Source organism: Scyliorhinus torazame, chromosome 4 (genome assembly GCF_047496885.1).
Source record: "Scyliorhinus torazame isolate Kashiwa2021f chromosome 4, sScyTor2.1, whole genome shotgun sequence".
Lineage (NCBI taxonomy): Eukaryota > Metazoa > Chordata > Chondrichthyes > Carcharhiniformes > Scyliorhinidae > Scyliorhinus > Scyliorhinus torazame.
Genome location: NC_092710.1, coordinates 326,025,939 through 326,048,006, shown reverse-complemented (window position 1 = coordinate 326,048,006; position 22,068 = coordinate 326,025,939). Strand labels below are relative to the sequence as shown.

The 22,068-nt window shown below is 49.4% G+C and overlaps 1 protein-coding gene across 5 annotated transcripts in view; it reads right to left on the bottom strand.

Moving 5' to 3' along the window:
• kif6 (kinesin family member 6) overlaps positions 1–22,068 on the bottom strand; it is an 848,078-nt gene that overhangs the window by 113,316 nt on the left and 712,694 nt on the right. For all 5 annotated transcript variants that reach the window (XM_072500179.1, XM_072500178.1, XM_072500180.1 and 2 more), the window contains one exon: positions 2,308–2,358. In XM_072500179.1, coding sequence (XP_072356280.1) covers positions 2,308–2,358 — 51 coding nt within the window. The remainder of the gene's footprint in view (positions 1–2,307; positions 2,359–22,068) is intronic.

Genomic DNA, 22,068 nt, shown 5'->3' with positions numbered 1-22,068 from the left:
TACCCCACCATCATCACAGATATACACACCTCGGTGGGAAATGTTAGTGGTCAGGGGCGAAATTCTCCGATATCGGCGCGATGTCCGCCGACCGGCGCCAAAAACGGCGCAAATCAGTCCGGCATCGCGCCGCCCCAAAGGTGCGGAATCCTCCGCATCTTGGGGTCCGAGCCCTAACATTGAGGGATTAGGCCCGCGCCGGACTGATTTCCGCCCCGCCAGCTGGCGGAAAAGGCCTTTGATGCCCCACCAGCAGCTGCGGAAATGACATTGCCGGGCGGCGCATTCGCAGGAGCGTTAGCGGCTGCTCACGGCATCCCCGCGCATGCGCTGTGCAGGGAGTCTCTTCCGCCTCCGCCATGGTGGAGACCGTGGCGAAGGCGGAAGGAAAAGAGTGCCCCCACGGCACAGGCCCGCTCACGGATCGGTGGGCCCCAATCGCGGGCCAGGCCACTGTGGGGGCACCCCCCGCAGGACCCCGGAGCACGCCCGCGCCGCCTTGTCCCGCCGGTAAGAGAGGTGGTTTAATCTACGCCGGCGGGACAGGCATTCTAGCAGCGGGACTTACGGGCCATCCGGGCCGGAGAATAGCGGTGGGGGGGGCCTGCCAACCAGCGCGGCGCAGCGCGATTCCCGCCCCCGCCGAATCTCCAGTGCCAAAGAATTCGGCAACCGGCGGGGGCGGGATTCACGCCAGCCCCCGGCGATTCTCCGACCCGGCGGGGTGTCGGAGAATCTCGCCCCAGGTCTCTGGGGCACAATCTGGTGAGCACCGCCCAAACTTTAGCACCATTTGCGACTCCTCAGATACTGAAGCCATGTCAAATGCAGGCAGATCTGGACAATATCCAAGCTTAGGCTGAAAAGTAGCAAGTAACATTCATGCCACACAAGTGTCAGGCAATGACCATCTCCAACAAGGGAAAATCTAACCATCTCCCCTTAACACTTAATGACATTAACATCACTGAATCCCCCACTATCAACATCCTGGGGGCTACCATTGAGCAGAAACTGAACTGGACTGGCCATATAAATACTGTGGCTACAAGAGTAAGTTAGAGGCTGGTAATACTGAGGTAAATAACTCGCCTCCTCACTCCCCAAAGCCTGCCCTACAAGGCACAAGTTAGGAATGTGATGGATCCTTGACTTACCTGGATGAGTGCACCCAACAAGCTTGACGGCATCTAGGACCAAAGCAGCCGCTTGATTGGCACCCAATCCATAAACATTCATTCCCTCCACCAAAGATGCAGCAATGAGTACCATCGACAAGATGCACTCCGACAACTCACCATGGCAGCTTAGATAGTACCTTCTAAACCTCCACCAATTGGAGGGAGATACTTGGGAACACAACAGCCTGGAATTTCCCCTCCAAGCCACACACCATCCTGACCTGGAAATATATTGCCGTTCCTTCAGTGTTACTGTGTCAAAATCCTTGAACTCCCTTGCTAACAGCAATGTGGGTGCACCTACATCACATAGACTGCAGTGGTTCAAGAAGGCAGCTTACCAGCACCTTCTCAAGGGAATTCAAGGATGGCATCCAATGCCCACATCAAGGCATCAGCTGCCGCAGGTATATTTTTCGCCAATATGTGTAGCTTCGTAGCCTGACATATCTACTATCCTATCATTACCATCAAGCCAGGGGACGGATTCTGGTTCAATGAGAAGTGCAGGAGAGCATCCTGGGAGTGGCTCCAGGTAACCTAAAATTGAGATGCCAAACTTGTGAAACAGGACCATGTGCATGCTAAATAGCAGAAGCAGCAGCATGCTAGAGATACAGACAAGCAATCCCACAGCTAAATTATCAGATCAAAGCTCTGCAATCATAAGAACATAAGAACTAGGAACAGGAGTAGGCCATCTGGCCCCTCGAGCCTGCTCCGCCATTTAATGAGATCATGGCTGATCTTTGTGGACTCAGCTCCACTTTCCGGCCCGTACACCGTATCCCCGAATCCCTTTATTCTTTAGAAAGGTACCTATCTTTTTCTTAAAAACGTTTAAAGGAGGAGCCTCAACTGCTTCACTGGGCAAGGAATTCCAGAGATTCACAACCCTTCACAATCCTGCCATATTCAGTTGTGAATTAAATAACTGGAGGGAGGACGAGGTTCCATGAATATCCCCATCCTCAGCAATGGTGGAGCACCAATATATCAGCACTGCTAAACTCATTTGGGATCTTGAAATTAAATAATTGTCACCATTTGTCCAAATTTGTTTTATTAGTTCATCTCACTTTTTAAACAACCTATGGAGGTCAACCACAAACATGTGCACACTTACTGCAGGCAGCCCTTTGCATTCTTCTCTGTTCTAGTTGGCCTTTCAGTTGATCTGTAAGAGAATAAAAGAAATTGAGGTCAGTTTTTACAATTATGCAATGATGGACTCTCCTTTTTACAAGATGCCTTCAAAGAGGTACCTGGGAGGATTCTTAGCTTGCTTCCAACGTGAAGCAAACTAAATACTAAATATATGATAAGAGGAGGCAAACTCTGTGACCAGTTAGTTAATGATTCCAAAAACCTCAGGTGGTTAACTGCACTGTATAATAGGCATTATATGTAATTTTATTCTTTTCAACAGCCAAAGTAAGGTTAAGTATAAACTTCTGAGTAATCGTAAGTGATTAATTAGAAGCAACAATTCAGTATATTCTGTGAAGGAAATGTTATTTGTGAATATTTCTGGAGTCTACTGTGATATTCTGTAAAGCAAGGTTGTGGGGGTTTGATTTGATTTGATTGTCACATGTACCGAAGTACAGTGAAAAGTATTTTTCTGCGGCCGAGGGAACGTACACAGTGCGTACATCGTAGACAAAAGAATAATGAACAGGGAACATTGACAAATGGTATATCGACAAACAGTGATTGGTTACAGTGCGGAACAAGGGGCCAAACAAAGCAAATACATGAGGAAGAGCAGCATAGGGCATCGTGAATAGTGTTGTTACAGGGAACAGATCAGTCCGTGGGGGAGTCGTTGAGGAGTCTTGTAGCTGTGGGGAAGAAGCTGTTCCGATGTCTGGATGTGCGTGTCTTCAGACTTCTGTACCTTCTGCCTGATGGAAGGGTCTGGAAGAAGGAAATGCATGGGTGGGAGGGGTCTCTGTTAATGCTGTCTGCCCGCCTGAGGCAGCGGGAGGTGTAGACAGAATCAATGTGGGGGTGGCAAGCTTGTGTGATGCGTTGGGCTGAGTTTACCACACTCTGCAGCTTCTTGTGATCTTGGGCCGAGCAGTTGCCATACCGGGCTGTGATGCAGCCGGATAGGATGCTTTCTATCGCACATCTGTAGAAGTTTGTGAGAGTCGATGCAGACATGCCAAATTTCTTTAGCTTCCGTAGGAAGTAGAGACACTGTTGGATTTTCTTGACTGTTGCATCAACGTAAGTGGACCAGGGCAGACTGTTGGAATGGTGACCGCCAGGAACTTAAAGCTATCGACCATCTCCACTTCTGAGCCATTGATGCAGATGGGAGTGTGTGTCGTGCTACTCTTCCTGAAGTCGATGATCAGTTCCTTGGTCTTTCCAACATTTAGAGAGAGGTTGTTTTCGGTACACCATGCAACCAAGTGATTTATCTCCCTCCTTCTGTCTGATTCATCAATGTTCGAGATACGGCCCACCACAGTCGTATCATCTGCAAACTTATAGATTGAGTTGGAGTTAAATCTTGCCACACAGTCATGGGTGTATAGGGAATAGTGTAGAGGACTGAGCACACATCCTTGCGGGGCCCCGGTGTTGAGGACTAATGTGGAGGAGGTGATGTTGCCTAGCCTGACAGATTGTGATGTGTTGGTGAGGAAGTCAAGGATCCAGCTGCACAGGGAAGGGATCAAGTCCAAGATTGCCGAGTTTCGCTATTAGTCTTGTCGGGATAATGGTGTTGAAGGCAGAGCTATAGTCGATGAACAGCAGACTTACATCGGTGTTTTTGTTGTCGAGGTATTCAAGTGTTAATTGTAGAGCCAGGGAGATAGCATCTGCTGAGGACCGGTGATAGGCAAACTGCAGTGGATCGAGACAGTTTGGGAGGCAAGCAGTGATCCGTCTCATGACTATGCTTGAAGCATTTCATGATAACAGACGTCAGGGCCACCAGTCAGTAGTCATTGACGCAGGCTACCTTGTTCTTCTTTGGTACTGGTATTATGTTGATCTTCTTGAAGGAGATGGGGACCTCAGAGCAGAGGAGTGAGGTGTTGAAGATATCTGCGAATACACTCGCCAATTGGTCTGCGCAGGCTCTGAGTGCTCGCCCAGGGACTCCGTCGGAGCCCGTCGCTTTCCGCGGATTCACTTTCAAGAAGGCAGCTCTTACCTCTGAGGCTGTAATAGTGGGTATGGGTGTGTCCAGGGCTGTTGGGGCGGGTGGCACTGATGCATCGGCTGACTGCTCAAAGCAGGCATAGAAGCAGGCACAGGGTTCCGTCTGTGTTTAATTAATTTAATTAAGCTGGGGCCTGAATGTCTGCAACGTTTAGAACATCAAACAGGGTAGGTGTGAAAGATGTGAACTTGAAGGAAAAAATGGCCAAACTGAATCTTCTACAAGTAAACACAACATGGGTCGAAATTTGCATTAGGAGATAAATAAGGATTTGCATTTTTAGCTGTTGAATTTCAAAGAGAGGTAAGAAAGAGTTTACAATTAGGAAAACGTAATAAATAAATGAGTCAAAGTTCTTAAATTTTATTTCAGCCGAAAGTGGCAGCCATCAGGAAAACATAGATTTCTATATCTTGGGAAAGGTAAATTTCAAAGGACAATGGGAAAAGATGAAAGAGAACAAACATATTTAATGAGAGGTTGGGAGTTGTTTTGGGAGTGGCCATCTAAGGCCTCCCGGAATGTGATCTATGCTGGGAGAGAGCTGTGAAAAGAAGCAAAGTGAATGGTAGAACCCTCAAGAGTATTGAAAGTCAAAGAGATCTAGGAGTACAGGTCCACAGGTCATTGAAAGGGGCAACACAGGTGGAGAAGGTAGTCAAGAAGGCATACGGCATGCTTGCCTTCATTGGCCGGGGCATTGAGTATAAGAATTGGCAAGTCATGTTGCAGCTGTATAGAACCTTAGTTAGGCCACACTTGGAGTATAGTGTTCAATTCTGGTCGCCACACTACCAGAAGGATGTGGAGGCTTTAGAGAGGGTGCAGAAGAGATTTACCAGAATGTTGCCTGGTATGGAGGGCATAAGCTATGAGGAGCGATTGAATAAACTCGGTTTGTTCTCACTGGAACGAAGGAGGTTGAGGGGCGACCTGATAGAGGTATACAAAATTATGAGGGGCATAGACAGAGTGGATAGTCAGAGGCTTTTCCCCAGGGTAGAGGGGTCAATTACTAGGGGGCATAGGTTTAAGGTGAGAGGGGCAAGGTTTAGAGTAGCTGTACGAGGCAAGTTTTTTACGCAGAGGGTAGTGGGTGCCTGGAACTCACTACCGGAGGAGGTAGTGGAAGCAGGGACGATAGGGACATTTAAGGGGCATCTTGACAAATATATGAATAGGATGGGAATAGAAGGATACGGACCCAGGAAGTGTAGAAGATTGTAGTTTAGTCGGGCAGTATGGACGGCACGGGCTTGGAGGGCCGAAGGGCCTGTTCCTGTGCTGTACATTTCTTTGTTCTTTGTTTGTTCTTTGTGAGCAGTTTCCACCAACCCAGAAAAGTGGCTGATTTTCCAGAGTGCAGGGTTCTGTTTTAAAGTCTGGAATTTCCATTGTCGAGTGACGAGAGAGAGAGAAAAGCCCTGTGACATCTCTTCACTACAGCAAAAGTGGTGTGTGCCTTGTGGCAATATTACTGGAATTGTTATAGATTAAGGGCTGAATTCTCTGTTCCGGGATGCCCAGCGTGCGTTCCCCGAAGGGACGGAGAATCGAGCACCAGTGAAAATTCGATGCTCTGACCTCCGCTGACGGCGCAAATGAGTTCCATGCCGCACGTCAGTGGGAGTGTGAAAATAAATGCAAATGGGTGGTAATGACCCCTTTGCATATTTAGCGGGCCCAGTGCCCTATTCTCTGCCTTCCCCATGGTCGGGAATCACGTGGGCGTGGTTCACTTGTGGTCTCTACAATTGTGTAGACTCACAGGTTCCTTCTATTTTTAATGCTCACACCCACTCATCAAAATTACTTTGTTTCCCCCTTCCATATTCAATATAAGTCTGTCCAGGCTGTTTTCTCACATTTCAAAACTTTTGTCCATAAGCCTCCGATACTAACTCATAAGCACTCAATATAGCTTACTTCACTGTATCATACTCCCCAGACCTTTACTCTGACAAAGCCGTGCAGACTTCACTAGCCCTACCAGGAGTTTAAGTGCAGCATCCAAATATCTTGTGGCCATTCAGTTGTCTCGCTATGTTTTTAAATGACTTAAAAATGTCCCACATCTTTTTCGTCAAATTTTGGAATTGCCTGTACAAATCTAAATATTTCCCCACTAGGCTCATGCCTAGAACAACTTGCAAGCTTAAGAAAATGTGACACATGGCCCTCTGGAGGAGGGGAGGGGTGGGACAAAAAAAGTTTTGGATTAAAAAGGGAGTCAAGGTGGAAGAGAGATGTCACAGTCAGAAGTTGTTGAATTCAATGCTGAGTCCAGAAGGCTGTAACGTGCCTAGTCAGAAGATGAGGTGCTTTTGCTCCAGTTTCTCCAGTATGCATGAGAGAAAGATGCTGAGTTAAAATAGCAAGTGATCAGAAGTTTGGGCTCATGCTTACAGATGGAGTAAAAGTATTCCCAGTCTGCATTTAGTCTCCCCAATGTAGCGGAGGGCGCAGTGGGAGCAGTGAATAAATAGAACAAATTGAAGGAGGAACAAGTAAATCACTGCTTCACGTGAAAGTAGTGTTTGGAGCCTTTGGGGCAGCATGGTAGCACAGTGGTTAGCACAGTTGATTCACAGCACCAGAGACCCGGGTTCGATTCCCGGCTTGGGTCACTGTCTGTGCGGATTCTGCACGTTCTCTCCGTGTCTGCGTGAGTTTCCTCCGGGTGCTCCGGTTTCCTTCCACAGCCTAAAAATGTGTGCAGGTTTGGTGGATTGGTCATGCTGAATTGCCCTTAGTGTTCAAAAAAGGTTAGGTGGAGTTACTGGGTTACGAGGATAGGGTGGAGGTGGGGGATTATTAGGGTGCTCTTTTCAAAGGCCGGTGCAGACTCAATGGGCCGAATGGCCTCCTTCTGCACTGTACATTCTATGACATTCAATGAGAAGGGAGGAGGTACAGGAGCAGGTGTTGCACCTTCTATGATTGCATGCGAAGGTGCCGTGGGAAAGGGATGAGGCGTTGAGGTTTCGGAAGAGCGGATTAGGGTGTCAAGGATGGAGAGGACCTTGTAGAATGTTGACAGGGGAGTTGAAGGGAAGATGTGTTTGATGCTGGCATCATGCTGGAGTTGGCGGAAATGGCAAATGTTTTAATATCATTCCAGATTATTTAAACAAAAGAGATATTGATGCAAATCCCTGAAGCACACTAGTAGCGATGTCATACCAATCCAAGAAAAATCAATTTATCTTCCTTTCTACTTTCGTGTCTATGCTGCTAACTTTACCTTTAGTAACCTTAACGCCTTACAACAACCTCTAATGTGACACTTTGCCAAACTTTTACAATGTTTAATTGATTAAAGTCTGACGGTGCTATTCTCTGCTACAATTTGGGATTTTAATGAAACCATTTTCTTCCCCACTATATTTCGAAGTTGTATCTTTCATGTAATCTGCCCGTACAGGTGTGCACATCCTGAGGAAGAGCAATTACTCCAATTGTTGGAGTCGTCACTTGATTTACATAATCATATGCTCGACATTCAAACTCATTTTGATATTAAACTCAAGGGAATGAGGAATATGGTGAAGAGCATGCATGCCAACTGCTTAAAGTCAGTCAACATTTGCTGCCAAAATCTGTACAAACACTTTACTGCGATTCCTGTCTTTCCTAATCCCCTGCTCCAAAACCACACTGGCTGTATTCCAAAGAAAAGCCATGTTGGACTTGAAGCATTAACTGTTTCTCTCGCCACAGATACTACAGACCTGCTGAGTTTTTCCAGCACTTCCCTGTTACAGTCCACACTGCCTACTGATAGGTCCAATACTCGACTGGGTACATTTGCAGCAGCTCAAACTCAATGGCAGTGACTTCTAATCGACAAAACTGCAGGCGTGAACTCCCAGTTATCAGATCCACTGCTAATTGTGGCAGTAATGGGGGCTAAATTTGAGCTTTTAGAAGCTAAATTCAAGTAAGAGTGGAATAGGAGAAATGGGTGGTAAAGAATGGGGATGGTGCTAGCTTGTGGAATGCAATGAAGGGAGTATGGATTAAGGGTAAACAGACAGCAGCAGAGAGGGAAAAGTGAGAGGTGAAGGAACAATGGTCAGTAGTGCAGAAGAGAGAAAGGCAATGACTAAAACATAATTTAAAAGCATGGAACTAAGAGGAATGGAAAGGGGGTATCATGGGCGGGATTCTCCGTTGTCCGACGCCGACATCGTAATCGACAATGGGGCGGAGAATCCCTGTTTATGACCGAATCTGTCCCCTCCAAAACGGCGTCATCGAGGAGTACGCCGCACGCCGTTGTGACGGTTTTAGGATGTTAACTGAAGGTCCTCCCCCGATGCTCCACCCCCGATGGGCTCTCCGTTTTCGTGAACCCAGCGTAGCGGCTGTGGACTATGGCCAGCGCCGCCACAGTCGGTGGGTGGGGGTGAGCTGTGCTGCTGGCTGGGGGGGGGGGGGGGGGGGGGGGCTTTGGTGGGGGTACTAGTGGGGGATGGGCACGGGTGGCGAGGGGGTGTCTAGAGGGGCACTATCTGGCAGGGCGGGTCCGCACGCAGATGGTGCCATGATGTATAGTGCGACCGCTGCAGGTCATCGCCGTGCTCATGCTTGGCCACCCGGCAATTCTCCAGGCATTTATATCGAGAAGGCAATGGGTTTTTACGTGGCGCGGCTGCTAGCCCCTCACCGGTCGGAGCATCGGTGCGGGAGCAGCACCAACTTTTTTGACGTAAAACCAGGCCCTCTGGAAATAGCCTCAAAAGCGGAGAATCCAGCCCCATATAACAACTAGGAAAAAAGTCAATAAAGGGGAGAAACATAGGATTTACAGTGCAGAAGGAGGCAGTTCGGCCCATCGAGTCTGCACTGGCCCTTGGAAAGAGCACCCGGTGTAAGCCCACGCCTCCACCCTATTCCCATAAACCCAGTAACCCGACCTAACCTTTTGGACACTACGAGGCAATTTAGCATGGCCAATCCACCTAACTTGCACATCTTTGGACTGCGGGAGGAAACCGGAGCACCCGGAGGAAACCCACGTGGAGAACGTGCAGACTCCGCACAAACACTGACCCAAGACCGGATTTGAACCCGGGACCCTAGAGCTGTGAGACAGCAGTGCTAACCACTGTGCCACCCACTGTGCCACCGTGCTGGGAGATGAAATTAAATGGCAAAAAAGGGCAAGGAAGCGGGAAATGATTGGGCATGGTGCTTTGCGATGTAAGCGAATGCCAGAATTAGTGGACAGAGGCAAGAATAAAAATCGAAATGAGTGTAGAAAGAGTGCCAGTCGAGGGTAAAGAAATGTCATCCTGAACTGGTAGATTTGCAGGCTGGGGTATAGGGAGGGAGAAATGTTTGAAAGAGAAGGTAAGTAGATCTGGACTGGCTTGCTAGAGCCTTTCAGCATTTTCCTATTCCTAAAATAACAGACAAGAACTTCCTCAGAGCAGCAACCAGCATCAGATTGGCACTCCATACCCATTTAGCTGTGCTATATTCGTCCCTGCCCGTCTCGCCCGACTTTCCTGACTCAGGCCAGGTGAGATCCGGGCAGTGGGGGGGAGCTATCCACAAAGCTCAGCATCAAAGTCTAAAAGGGATGGACCGATGGAGGACAGACCACCTGCTCGAGCTGCGGTAAAGCAGGTAAGTTTGTCAGTCTGATAGAAACTGACAGGCCAGGTAGATGGTAAGTATCTAAGGTAAGTGGATGGGATTTGTGGGTTGGGGTTGAGGGGGGGGGGGCAGTGGTGGACATGTGTTGGTGTAGGTGATCGGACATGGGTATTGCGGGGTTGGACATGGTTGGGGTGGGAGAGTTGGACATGGAGAGAGGGGGTCGGCCCGACAGTGGGGTGGGGTGGGGTCTAGCTGGGGGTGGGGTGGGGTCTAGCTGGGGTGGAGTGGAGGGGGTCAGGTAAGGGGTTGAGGGGACAGGTCGAGTTGTTCGGGAGGGATATTAGGTCAGTTTGAATGGTGAGCTGGGGCAGGTCAGGGGAGGATGTGAGGGGTGGGGGGGGTAGGGTCCGGGGGGAATCAAGTCGGGTGGGGGGCAAGGGTTGGGGGTCCAGCTGGTTCAGATTGGGTGAACAAGAACAAAGAAAATTACAGCACAGGAACAGACCCTTCGGCCCTCCCAGCCTGCGCCGATCCAGATCCTTTATCTAAACCTGTCTTCTATTTTCCAAGGATCTACCTCCCTCTGTTCCCTGCCCGTTCATATATCTGTCTTAAATGATGCTATCGTGCCCGCCTCTACCACCTCCGCTGGCAAAGCATTCTAGGCACCCACCACCCTCTACGTAAAAAACTTTCCATGCACATCTCCCTTAAACTTTCCCCTTCTCACCTTGAAATCGTGACCCCTTGTAATTGACACCCCCACTCTTGGAAAAAGCTTGTTGCTATCCACCCTGTCCATACCTCTCATGATTTTGTAAACCTCAATCAGGTCCCCCCTCAACCTCCGTCTTTCCAACAAAAACAATCCTAATCTACTCAACCTTTCTTCATAGCTAGCACCCTCCATACAAGGCAACATCCTGGTGAACCTCCTCTGTACCCTCTCTAAAGCATCCACATCCTTCTTGTAATGTGGCGACCAGAACTGCACGCAGTATTCCAAATGTGGCCTAACCAAAGTCCTATACAACTGTAACATGACCTGCCGACTCTTGTACTGAATACCCCGTCTGATGAAGGCAAGCATGCTGTATGCCTTCTTGACCACTCTATCGACCTGTGTTGTCACCTTCAGGGTACAATGGAACTGAACTCCCAGATCTCTCTGTACATCAATTTTCCCCAGGACTCTTCCATTGACCGTATAGTCCGCTCTTGAATTAGATCTTCCAAAATGCATCACCTCGCATTTGCCTGGATTGAACTCCATCTGCCATTTCTCTGCCCAACTCTCCAATCTATCTATATTTTGCTGTATTCTCTGACAGTCCTCCTCGCTCTTTGCAACTCCACCAATCTTAGTATCATCTGCAAACTTGCGAATCAGACCACCTATACCTTCATCCAGATCATTTATGTATATCACAAACAACAGTGGTCCGAGCACAGATCCCTGTGGAACACCACTAGTCACCTTTCTCCATTTTGAGACACTCCCTTCCACCACTACTCTCTGTCTCCTGTTGCCCAGCCAGTTATTTATCCATCTAGCTAGTACACCCTGAACCCCATACGACTTCACTTTTTCCATCAACCTGCCATGGGAAACTTTATCAAATGCCTTACTGAAGTCCATGTATATGACATCTACAGCCCTTCCCTTATCAATTAACTTTGTAACTTCCTCAAAGAATTCTATTAGGTTTGCACAAAACCATGCTGCCTATCACTGATAAGTCTATTTTCTTCCAAATGTGAATAGATCCTATCCCTCAGTATCTTCTCCAACAGTTTGCCAACCACTGACGTCAAGCTCACAGGTCTATAATTCCCTGGATTATCCCTGCTACCCTTTTTAAACCAAGGGACAACATTAGCAATTCTCCAGTCCTCCGGGACCTCACCCGTGCTCAAGGATGCTGCAAAGGTATCTGTTAAGGCCCCAGCTATTTCGTCCCTCGCTTCCCTCAGTAACCTGGGATAGATCCCATCCAGACCTGGGGACTTGTCCACCTTAATGCCTTTTAGAATACCCAAAACTTCCCCCTTCCTTCTGCCGACTTGACCTAGAGTATTTAAACATCCATCCCTAGCCTCAACATCCGTCATGTCCCTCTCCTTGGTGAATACAGATGCAAAGTACTCATTAAGTATCTCACCCATAGTTTTGTGTGGGCTGGGAAGACCCCGAGAGTGAGGAGGGGATTCTTGCAGCGTAGTAGGGACAGGGGGGGGCTGGCACTACCGAGCCTAAGTGAGTACTATTGGGCCGTCAATGTTTCAATGGTGTGTAAGTGGATGGGAGAAGGGGAGGGAGCGGCGTGGAAGAGATTGGAGAGGGCGTCCTGCAAGGGGACTAGCCTACAAGCAATGGTGACGGCGCCGTTGCCGTTCTCACCAAAGAAATACACCACAAGCCCGGTGGTGGTGGCTACATTGAAAATTTGGGGGCAGTGGAGACGGCACAGGGGAAGGACGGGAGCTTCGGTGCGGTCCCCGATAAGAAACAATCATAGGTTCGTCCCGGGGAGAATGGATGAGGGATTTGGAGCATGGCAAAGAGCTGGGGTAGTACAACTGAGAGATCTGTTTGTAGATGGGACGTTTGCGAGTCTGGGAGCGCTGACGGAAAAATATGGGTTGCCCCAAGGGAATGCATTTCAGTACATGCAATTGAGGGCTTTCGCGAGGCAACAGGTGAGGGAATTCCCGCAGCTCCCGACGCAGGAGGTGCAGGATAGAGTGATCTCAGAGACATGGGTGGGGGATGGTAGGGTGTCGGACATATACAGGGAAATGAGGGACGAGGGGGAGATCATGGTGGATGAGCTGAAAGGGAAGTGGGAAGGGGAGCTGGGGGAGGAGATTGAGGAGGGGCTGTGGGCTGATGCCCTACGTAGGGTAAACTCATCGTCCTCGTGTGCCAGGCTAAGCCTGATACAATTTAAGGTGTTACACAGGGCGCATATGACTGGAGCACGGCTCAGTAAATTTTTTGGGGTAGAGGATAGGTGTGCGAGATGCTCAAGAGGCCCAGCGAATCACACCCACATGTTCTGGTCATGCCCGGCACTACAGGGGTTCTGGGTGGGGGTGGCAAAGGTGCTTTCGAAGGTGGTGGGGGTCCGGGTCGAACCAAGCTGGGGGTTGGCTATATTTGGGGTTGCAGAAGAGCCGGGAGTGCAGGAGGCGAGAGAGGCTGACGTGTTGGCCTTTGCGTCCCTAGTAGCCCGGCGCAGGATATTGTTAATGTGGAAGGAAGCCAAACCCCCGGGTGTGGAGACCTGGATAAACGACATGGCAGGGTTTATAAAGTTAGAACGGATTAAGTTTGTGTTAAGGGGTTCGGCTCAGGGGTTCATCAGGAGGTGGCAACGGACTCTCAGAGATGTTATTGTATATGTGTAATATGTATAGGTAGTTGTTATAGGTAATTGTATATTGGATTGCTGGATTGTATTTTTGGAGAGTATTTATTTTGGACAAGGCAGTTGCCATTCAGTTTTGTTTTTGTTTATATATTATTTATCTATTTGTTTAAAACTGGCCACTGTTATTTATATTGCTTTATTGTTGTGTAAAAGAAACACTACGTACTGTTATGTTTGGCCAAAAATCTTGAATAAAATATATTTTTTTAAAAAAAGAATCTCACCCATTTCCTCTGACTCCACGCATAAATTCCCTCTTTTGTCTTTGAGTGGACCAATCCTTTCTCTAGTTACCCTCTTGCTCCTCATATACGAATAAAAGGCTTTGGGATTTTCCTTAACCCTGTTAGCAAAGATATTTCATGACCCCTTTTAGCCCTCTTTATTGCGCTTTTGAGATTTGTCCTACTTTCCCGATATTCCTCCAAAGCTTCATCAGTTTTAAGTCGCCTAGATCTTATGTATGCTTCCTTTTTCATCTTAGCTAGTCTCACAATTCCACCCGTCATCCATGGTTCCCTAATCTTGCCATTTCTATCCCTCATTTTCACAGGGACATGTCTGTCCTGCACTCTCATCAACCTTTCCTTAAAAGACTCCCACATTTCAAATGAGGATTTACCCTTAAACAGCTGCTCCCAATCCACATTCCCTAGCTCCTGCCGAATTTTGTTATACTTGGCCTTTCCCCAATTTAGCACTCTTCCTTTCGGACCACTCTCGTCTTTGTCCATGAGTATTCTAAAACTTATGGAATTGTGATCGCTATTCCCAAAGTAATCACCGACTGAAACTTCAACCACCTGGCCGGGATCATTCCCCAATACCAGGTCCAGTATGGCCCCTTCCCGAGTTGGACTATTTACATACTGCTGTAAAAAACTCTCCTGGATGCTCCTTACAAATTCTGTTCCATCTACGCCGCCAACACTAGAGTCCCGTTCAATGTTGGAGAAGTTAATGGGCGAAATTCTCCGGAAACGGCACGATGTCCGCCGACTGGCGCCCAAAACGGCGCAAATCAGACGGGCATCACGCCGCCCCAAAGGTGCTGTCAGCAGCCGCTGACGCTCCCGCGCATGCGCCGCCCAGGGATGTCATTTCTGCGTCAGCTGGCGGGGCAACAAAGGCCGTTTCCGCCAGCTAGCGGGGCGGAAATTCCTCCGGCGTCGGCCTAGCCCCTCAATGTTGGGGCTCGGCGCCCAAAGATGCGGAGCATTCCGCACCTTTGGGGCGGCGCGATGCCCGTCTGATTGGCGCCGTTTTGGGCGCCAGTTGGCAGACATCGAGCCGTTTCGGGAGAATTTCGCCCCTGGTTCCCATTCCCCTACCACATTAGTTTAAATCTCCCCAACAGTGTTAGCAAAAGCACCCCCTAGGATATTGGTTCCAGTCCTGCCCAGGTGTAGACCATCCGATTTGTAATGGTCCCACCGCCCCCAGAACCGGTCCCAATGTCCCAAAAATCTGAACCCCACCCTCCTGCACCATCTCTCAAGCCACGTATTCATTCTGACTATTCTTGAATTTCTACTCTGACTGTCTCGAGGCACTGGTAGCAATCCTGAGATTACTACCTTTGAGGTCCCACTTTTTAACTGATTTCCTTCTAACTCTTTCAGAGAAACGATTAGTGTAACACTGGCTGAAGCATCAGAAGTTAGCGATTTAATTTGCTTTTGTCAGATGGCTCCCTGCGCAGTACAGGGCAAGTTAGCACTTCTGGATAATTGCAATGCAAATCCTCACCTGGGAACCTCTGAGAGGGATTCCCCAAAATGCGACACTGGAGAGCTCGAACATTAGTGCCCATCATGGTTTTTGTTCATGTCTGATCCCAAATAAACTTACAACACCTCAGTGATTGCTGTCAGCACTATAACTAAGATGCACAATGCATTGACAAATGGTTTTGTAATAACATGAAAAGTACTGATGAGATGTTTCTGTTTATTTAGCAGGGTAAGGATTACTGTCTATTAAAGTCAGCAAAGCTGTTTGTAGTGTCGCTGCAACTATTTAAAAGGCATTCATTTATTTCTTCCACTAGCTGTGTGAGTGATAGGTCACCATTTGCAGCGGTTGGTCAGTTTGCAATTCATGGCATTGGCTCAGAACCAACATGTCAGTCATAAGAAATAGGATATAACAGTTTAAGGTTCTGAAAAGTGATATGCGCAAGAAAATTCTATTTGTCATGTCCCAGTGAAGTAATTAGATTTTTATGAGGTCAGGTTTTATGACAGACAGTTCAGTTTAAGACTGCCATCTCTGGGCCTGCCCTTGTGAGGGGAGGCAGTCGTGTACTGTGGAAATATTTCCCTTGCGTGCTTAATGATCTTTTTCGATGGAATCTTATGATTCACAGCTGCATGAACAGCAAGAACAATTTAGTATGGCCCTCAGATCCACAATTAACTATGTTGCGTGGTGGGAGAATCTTTGCAAAGTATTCACATGGGCTGGAAAAGAGCAAAGCATCTTACATTCTGAGTCAACCAATATCATTCAAACTGTCTCTCTCCAACAGTCGCTCCAACTCTGGGGGCAGCATTGATGGTCATTTTGCAGCCTTTCAACCTCACCTCCTGAGATTACAGTCCCAAGGATTCCCGAGAATGCACTCAAACACCAACTCAAAGGCACAACTCCAGAACTTCGGCTGTGCAAAGCCGAATACCACTGCTTCAAAGGGTTACCTTTGCCCAACATCGGGCAGCACGCGGTCACTAACTGTCGGCTGCCTTCTTGCTCTTCAGGGTTTCTTCTGAGCCCTCTTCAATTACCAGGCCTTTCCTTGAGCCTCCTTCACTTTAAGTTTGCTCCCCACAACCTTTTTCCTCTTTGGAGCAATTTTTCTCTGCTCCTCCCTTTAACTGAATTGGGACCGCTCCCTGTCCTCATCCCCTCTATGGGACTCTTTTTCTTTGGAACCTCTCCTTTGGAAACTGTGCCTGGGACGCTTCTTCCAGATGGTGCTCGGCTCACCTGACCTGGGTTTTCCCACTGTTTTTCTTCGGCAAATTGTCACGTATGCATAAAACCTCCAAGGTTCATCGGGCGTTGACGTTCCCGACCTCTGCCCTCATTAACAAGGTAAGTTTGGTCTTCATAACACAGGGAATATGCAGTGCCGAATCTGCCAAGGAGTGGCAATCATTGTACAGATTTTATTTTATTCGTTCGCAGGATGTGGGCATCAATGGCTGGGTCAGAATTTATTTCCCATTCCTGATTGCCCTTCAACTGAGTGGCTTACCAGGTCATTTAAGACATTGCTGTGGATCTGGAGTCACATGTAGGCCAGACCAGGTAAGGATGGCAGATTTCCTTCCCTAAAGGACATTAGTGAACCAGGTGGGTTTTTACGACAATTGGCAATGGTTTCATAGTTATCATTCGGCTTTTAATTCCAAATCTTTCATTAAATTCAAATTTCACTGTCTGCTGTGGTGGGATTCGAACCCTGGTCCCCAGAGCATTACCACTACACCACCACCTCCCCCTAATTACCCGCCGGAGCTCCGCATTTCTGGCCCAGCTTCCAAACCGGGCCTCTTCAGAAAGGCAGAGTGCAACTGTTCTCAGAGTCATTCCTTGTAGTGCAGGATCACCTGGGAAACTGAGCCATATCCCCTTTTTACGGCACGAGCTGCCGTATTTTGTTCAGTCTTCATTCACTAACACAGCTTTGGTTCATTTCAATAGCTTTTTAGTGTGTTGGTGAATGAGTATGAGTGAGTTAGGTGAATATGGTGGCATGGGTTAGATGGGAGGACAGTACGTGGCAAGCTGGCAAAGTGATGGGTAGGTAGTAGGGTGGTGGGTGGCAAGGCGATCAGGGGCAAGGTGGTAGGGTGGGTAGGTACCAACTGAGTACGGTGGCAGGTGGTGAGATCAAGTTGGGTTGAGTGGGGATTAGAAGGGTGGGGAGTGTACTGGATGTTGGGGGGAGTGGAGGGGAGAGAAATTGGAGGAACATGGGGAGTTGGAGTTCGAGCAGAGGAGTCAGAAGGGGCGTCGGTGCAGTGGGTCAGCAGGGACTCAGGGGGAGGGATGGTCAGTTGTATAGTTATGCATGAATAGTTATATGTTTTTCCTGCCTAACATTTCCTGGATGACTATATAGTTAGTCAGTTGGAACCATCTACAGTCTCCAACTCTAATTCTGTGGGTTCCAGATGCTGGGAAATTGCCCATAGGAACTTTAAATTTCCCAGAAAATCCCTGCAGTGTCCTTGCGTTGGGACCTCCAAGGAATCTCCAAGTTCATATTCCAGGATACCTCCAGGATATGACTATTCAGAGATCAATATATTTGGGCCATAGTGTAAACAACAATGTTGATCTACAGTGATTTTTGCCGATTTACATAGTTTGCAAAGTGAAGTACAGTATTCAATCCATGTACAAACTAGCGCATGATTATCTCAGGACATATGTGATTCTCCATTTGGGAGACTATGGGTGGGATTCTCTATTGGCTGATTCCAAAATCGGGAAATGTGATTGGGCGGAGAATAGCTTCTGACGCCAAAATCGTGGCTGGCGCCGTTTTGATGCCAAAATGCAATTCTCCGGCACCTCGACAGCGGCGTCAATGCAGGCCGGAACGCACGTACAGCAAAAAACATTTGAATATCAAGAGCGGGCCTGACCCGGTATTCTCCGGGGCCTCCGCCATTCTCCACCTCCGATGGGCTGAGTTCCCGAAGGCGCCGTTCAATTATGCTTTTAAAAATCGTGAAACTGGCGTTGTGGGTAATGAGGAAGAAAAAGGAGGTAGGACAGAGAGAGGCGCGACTGTGGACTGCCGGGTCAGACACTGGCCAGGCTGGCACCGGTGGGGGAGAGGGGGAGGGGGTGATGGCACCCTGCCAGGGCCGGAGGGAGAGGAGGGGTGGCGGGGTGACCTCTTCCACGGGACGTGGGCGGTGTCCAGTCATGGGCTATTGCAACAGCCTGCAAGGCAGCCATCTTACTGTACACCCAACTTTATGCATGGTTAGGAATACAAGGGATTCCCGAGAGAATCCCACTATTGGGCCGCCTACTCAAAATGGAGGTCCTGCGGCCGGCCATGCCCCCACCCCCCCCGGCATTGCAAAGCAGCCCCCATTCCCACTACGCATTGCGATTCAGCCCGCCACCCCTCCACTCCCGCATAGCGGATCAGCCCCCCATCCCGCATTGCAAAGCAGCTCCCACCGCACTGTGATTCAGCCATCCACCCTCCCCTGCATTGTGGATCAGCCCCCACCCCGCCTACATTACGGATGCGCCCACCCGCCCCTGCATTGCGGGTCAGACCCCACTGCCCCTGCATTACCAATCAGCCCCCCCTCCCCCCTGCATTGTGGATCAACTCCCCTCCCCAACCCTGCATTGTGGATTAGCTCCCACCCCTCCCGCACTGTGGATAAGCCCCCACTCCCCCTGCATTGTGGATCAGCCCCCACCCACCCCTGCATTGTGGATCAGCCCCCACTCCCCCTGCATTGTGGATCAGCCCCCACTCCCCTGCATTGTGGATCAGCCCCCACTCCCCCTGCATTGTGGATCAGCCCCCACCCACCCCTGCATTGTGGATCAGCCCCCACTCCCCCTGCATTGTGGATCAGCCCCCACTCCCCTGCATTGTGGATCAGCTCCCCCCCTGCATTGTAGATCAGCCCCCACCCCCCTGCAGATCAGCCCCCACTCCCCTGCATTGTGGATCAGCCCCCCCCCCCCCCCATTGTGGATCAGCTCCCACCCCCCCTGCATTGTGGATCAGCCACCACCCCCCCTGCATTGTGGATCACCCCCCCTATTGTGAATCAGCTCCCACCCTCCCTGCATTGTGGATCAGCCACCCCCCCCCCCCCCCCCTGCATTGTGGATCAGCTCCCACCCCGCTTGCATTGTGGATCAGCCCCCCCCCCTACATTGTGGACCAGCCCCCATTCTCCCCTGCATTGTGGATCAGCTCCCACCCCCCTGCATTGTGGATCAGCTCCCACCCCCCCTGCATTGTGGATCAGCCCCCACCCCCTCTGCATTGTGCATCAGCCCCCACCCCCCCCCTGCATTGTGGATCAGCTCCCACCCCCCCTGCATTGTGGATCAGCCCCCCCCCCCCATTGTGGATCAGCTCCCACCCCCCCTGCATTGTGGATCAGCCCCCCCCATTGTGGATCAGCTCCCACGCCCCCGCATTGTGGATCAGCTCCCACCCCCCCTGCATTGTGAATCAGCCCCCCCCCCCATTGTGGATCAGCTCCCACCCCCACCCCCCCACATTGTGGATCAGCCCCCACCCCCGCGCATTGTGGATCAGCCTCCACCCCCCCTGCATCGTGAACCAGCCAACCCTCCCTCCCAGTACAGGAGTGGCTCGCCTGCCCCCCAGGGTAGCAAGACCACTCCTGGATTGGGGGACCCCTGCCCCGGAGACCCCCTGGATAGGGGGACCCCCCCTCACAGCCCCATGGATAGGGAGACCCCCACAGAGAACCCCTAACTAAACGAGAATCCCACAGGAACTGGAGAATCCCGGGGGCCGGAGACTTTGGTGCCGGACGCACTAAGTCATTGGAACCCATTTGCGTCCATTAGCTCCCACCGCTGGCGTGTGGGCCGATAGCTGGGGGAGCGGGGGGTGGGGGGGCCTGGAACATAGCGGTCAGTTCGGCGCAAACCTCGATTTCGGCTGTATGCCCGATTCTCCACTCGATCGGGATCTGTGTTGCTGGTGTGGGGGGCGGGGGGGAGAGAGAACCCGACCGGTAGTCACTCTCTATTGTAAACATTTGTGTTCAGTAAGCCTTCAGGCAAGTCTTTATGATCCATACTATCGGTATTTACTAGTTGTGAGAACATTCTGTAACAGAGACAAATATCCACCAGATTGTAACCTACCAGCTATTAATACTGTTTGCGGCTCAAGTAAACAATTCACAGCTTGTTGTGATATAAATCCATTGCAGAATGAAAGGAAAAAAGACAAACAATTGATATTGGCTAAGATTATGAGTGGTTCTTAAAATAACTTGTCCAGAATCCCAGACTCCGTGATGGACAAAGTGAGTGTGCCCAAAACCCTTTTCAGTGAACGTGCATCAGAACATTCTCAATGGTGCGACCCTTCAAATGAGAAATGCTTGCATTTAAAGCTGCACAAAAACAAGACCTGCCTAATGGTGTAATAAGATATTTGCGTCAGAACACTGTGATAAAGCTTTGACTCACTGCACTATCTGGTACATAAAGTCATGGCTAATGGCTGATTTTTTTATTGTTAAATAACAGATGGCTTATTTTTTATTGTGAGGGACAAAGGTGTAACCTGTCTGACTGGATAATGGTACATCTTGGATTTGTTTCCCATTTGGTTCAGTGCAAACTGAGGTCTCGGAATTGAAGCTGTAACAGAACTCACTTGTCCACTTGCCCTCAAAGGTGAGGGAGAGGGCCATAAAAGTTTATTCTCCCCAAAATTGGACAGAGCTAAATTGTAAAAAAAGAACCTCAAAAGAGCCTCCTGAGCTTTTAAATCATACAAACCAGAAATAGGTTCCACATTTCCCTTCCAGTTGCTCTTTTACATTTCCTATGTTTCACTTGTGTTTTCTATAATGCTTTCCTCTGACGGATGTTCTTCTCATGCTTCTCCCATCAGTGTTGATGGGTTCATTGATCTTCCCAGACTTTAAAATGCAGTTCAGTGTAGCCAAAAGGGAAAGCCAAATTCAACAAACATTAGTTTAACTGTGGACCTGCGTTACGTCCTGAGACAAGTGATTATAAACTTAAGTTAAGAATGTGGTGAATTTTGACTAACTGAAAGTGGTAAATGCAAAATTAAGGGGTGAATTCTCCATTTAGGAGACTATGGCGCCGGGTCGGAGAGTCCCAGGGGGGGCGCGAGAATCCGGGGATCGAACCTGGGACCCTGGCGCTGTGAAGCCACAGTGCTAACCACTGTGCTGACATGCCTCCCTTCACGTTGATGGGTCAGCTGGAGTCTGAGGCTTTCCAGAGGGGTGCTCTTTGAGGGCTATCAAATGACCAGAGGCTCTGTGAAAGTTTACAGGACACAGTGAGCAGCCAGGGGCCTGTACCCTGTACCAAATGGGTGCGTTTCAAACAAACAAGGCAGCAATGGCAGTCTGAGCCAGGCTATCCCGGTCCCCAGGTGGACACCTCTAATCCGCGGAGCTGTCATCAAGTCGCTCCTCGTTACTCCCAGGCAGCCACCCCACAGCAAACTTTGCTGACCTTCTCCCTCCCCTTCAGCAGCCATGGCGCCCAGTCCCCATTTATAAATACATGTCATAAATCTCTCCTGGGTGACTTCCACCTGAGAGGGGCAGAGCATTGCGGAGTCCGAGAGCATCGTGGGTCAAACATGCTAATCACATTTAAATGAATGCAAATGCCGGTTTTGCCTGCCGCTGCCGGCGCAGGGCGCAAACTTCGATTTTGGTCGGACGGTCGATTCTCTGCCCGATCATGGTTTGTGGCGTCGTGAGGCGGAGAATTTCACCCACTACCTTCAGTGAATGAAGAGGAAAGAGGTGAAGGAAAAGAAGATGTGTTTTGTTCAACGAGATTGATAGAATTACGGCAGGGCAATTCTGAATTAAAACAAATTTATCAAACGGCTCACTCAGAACTGGAG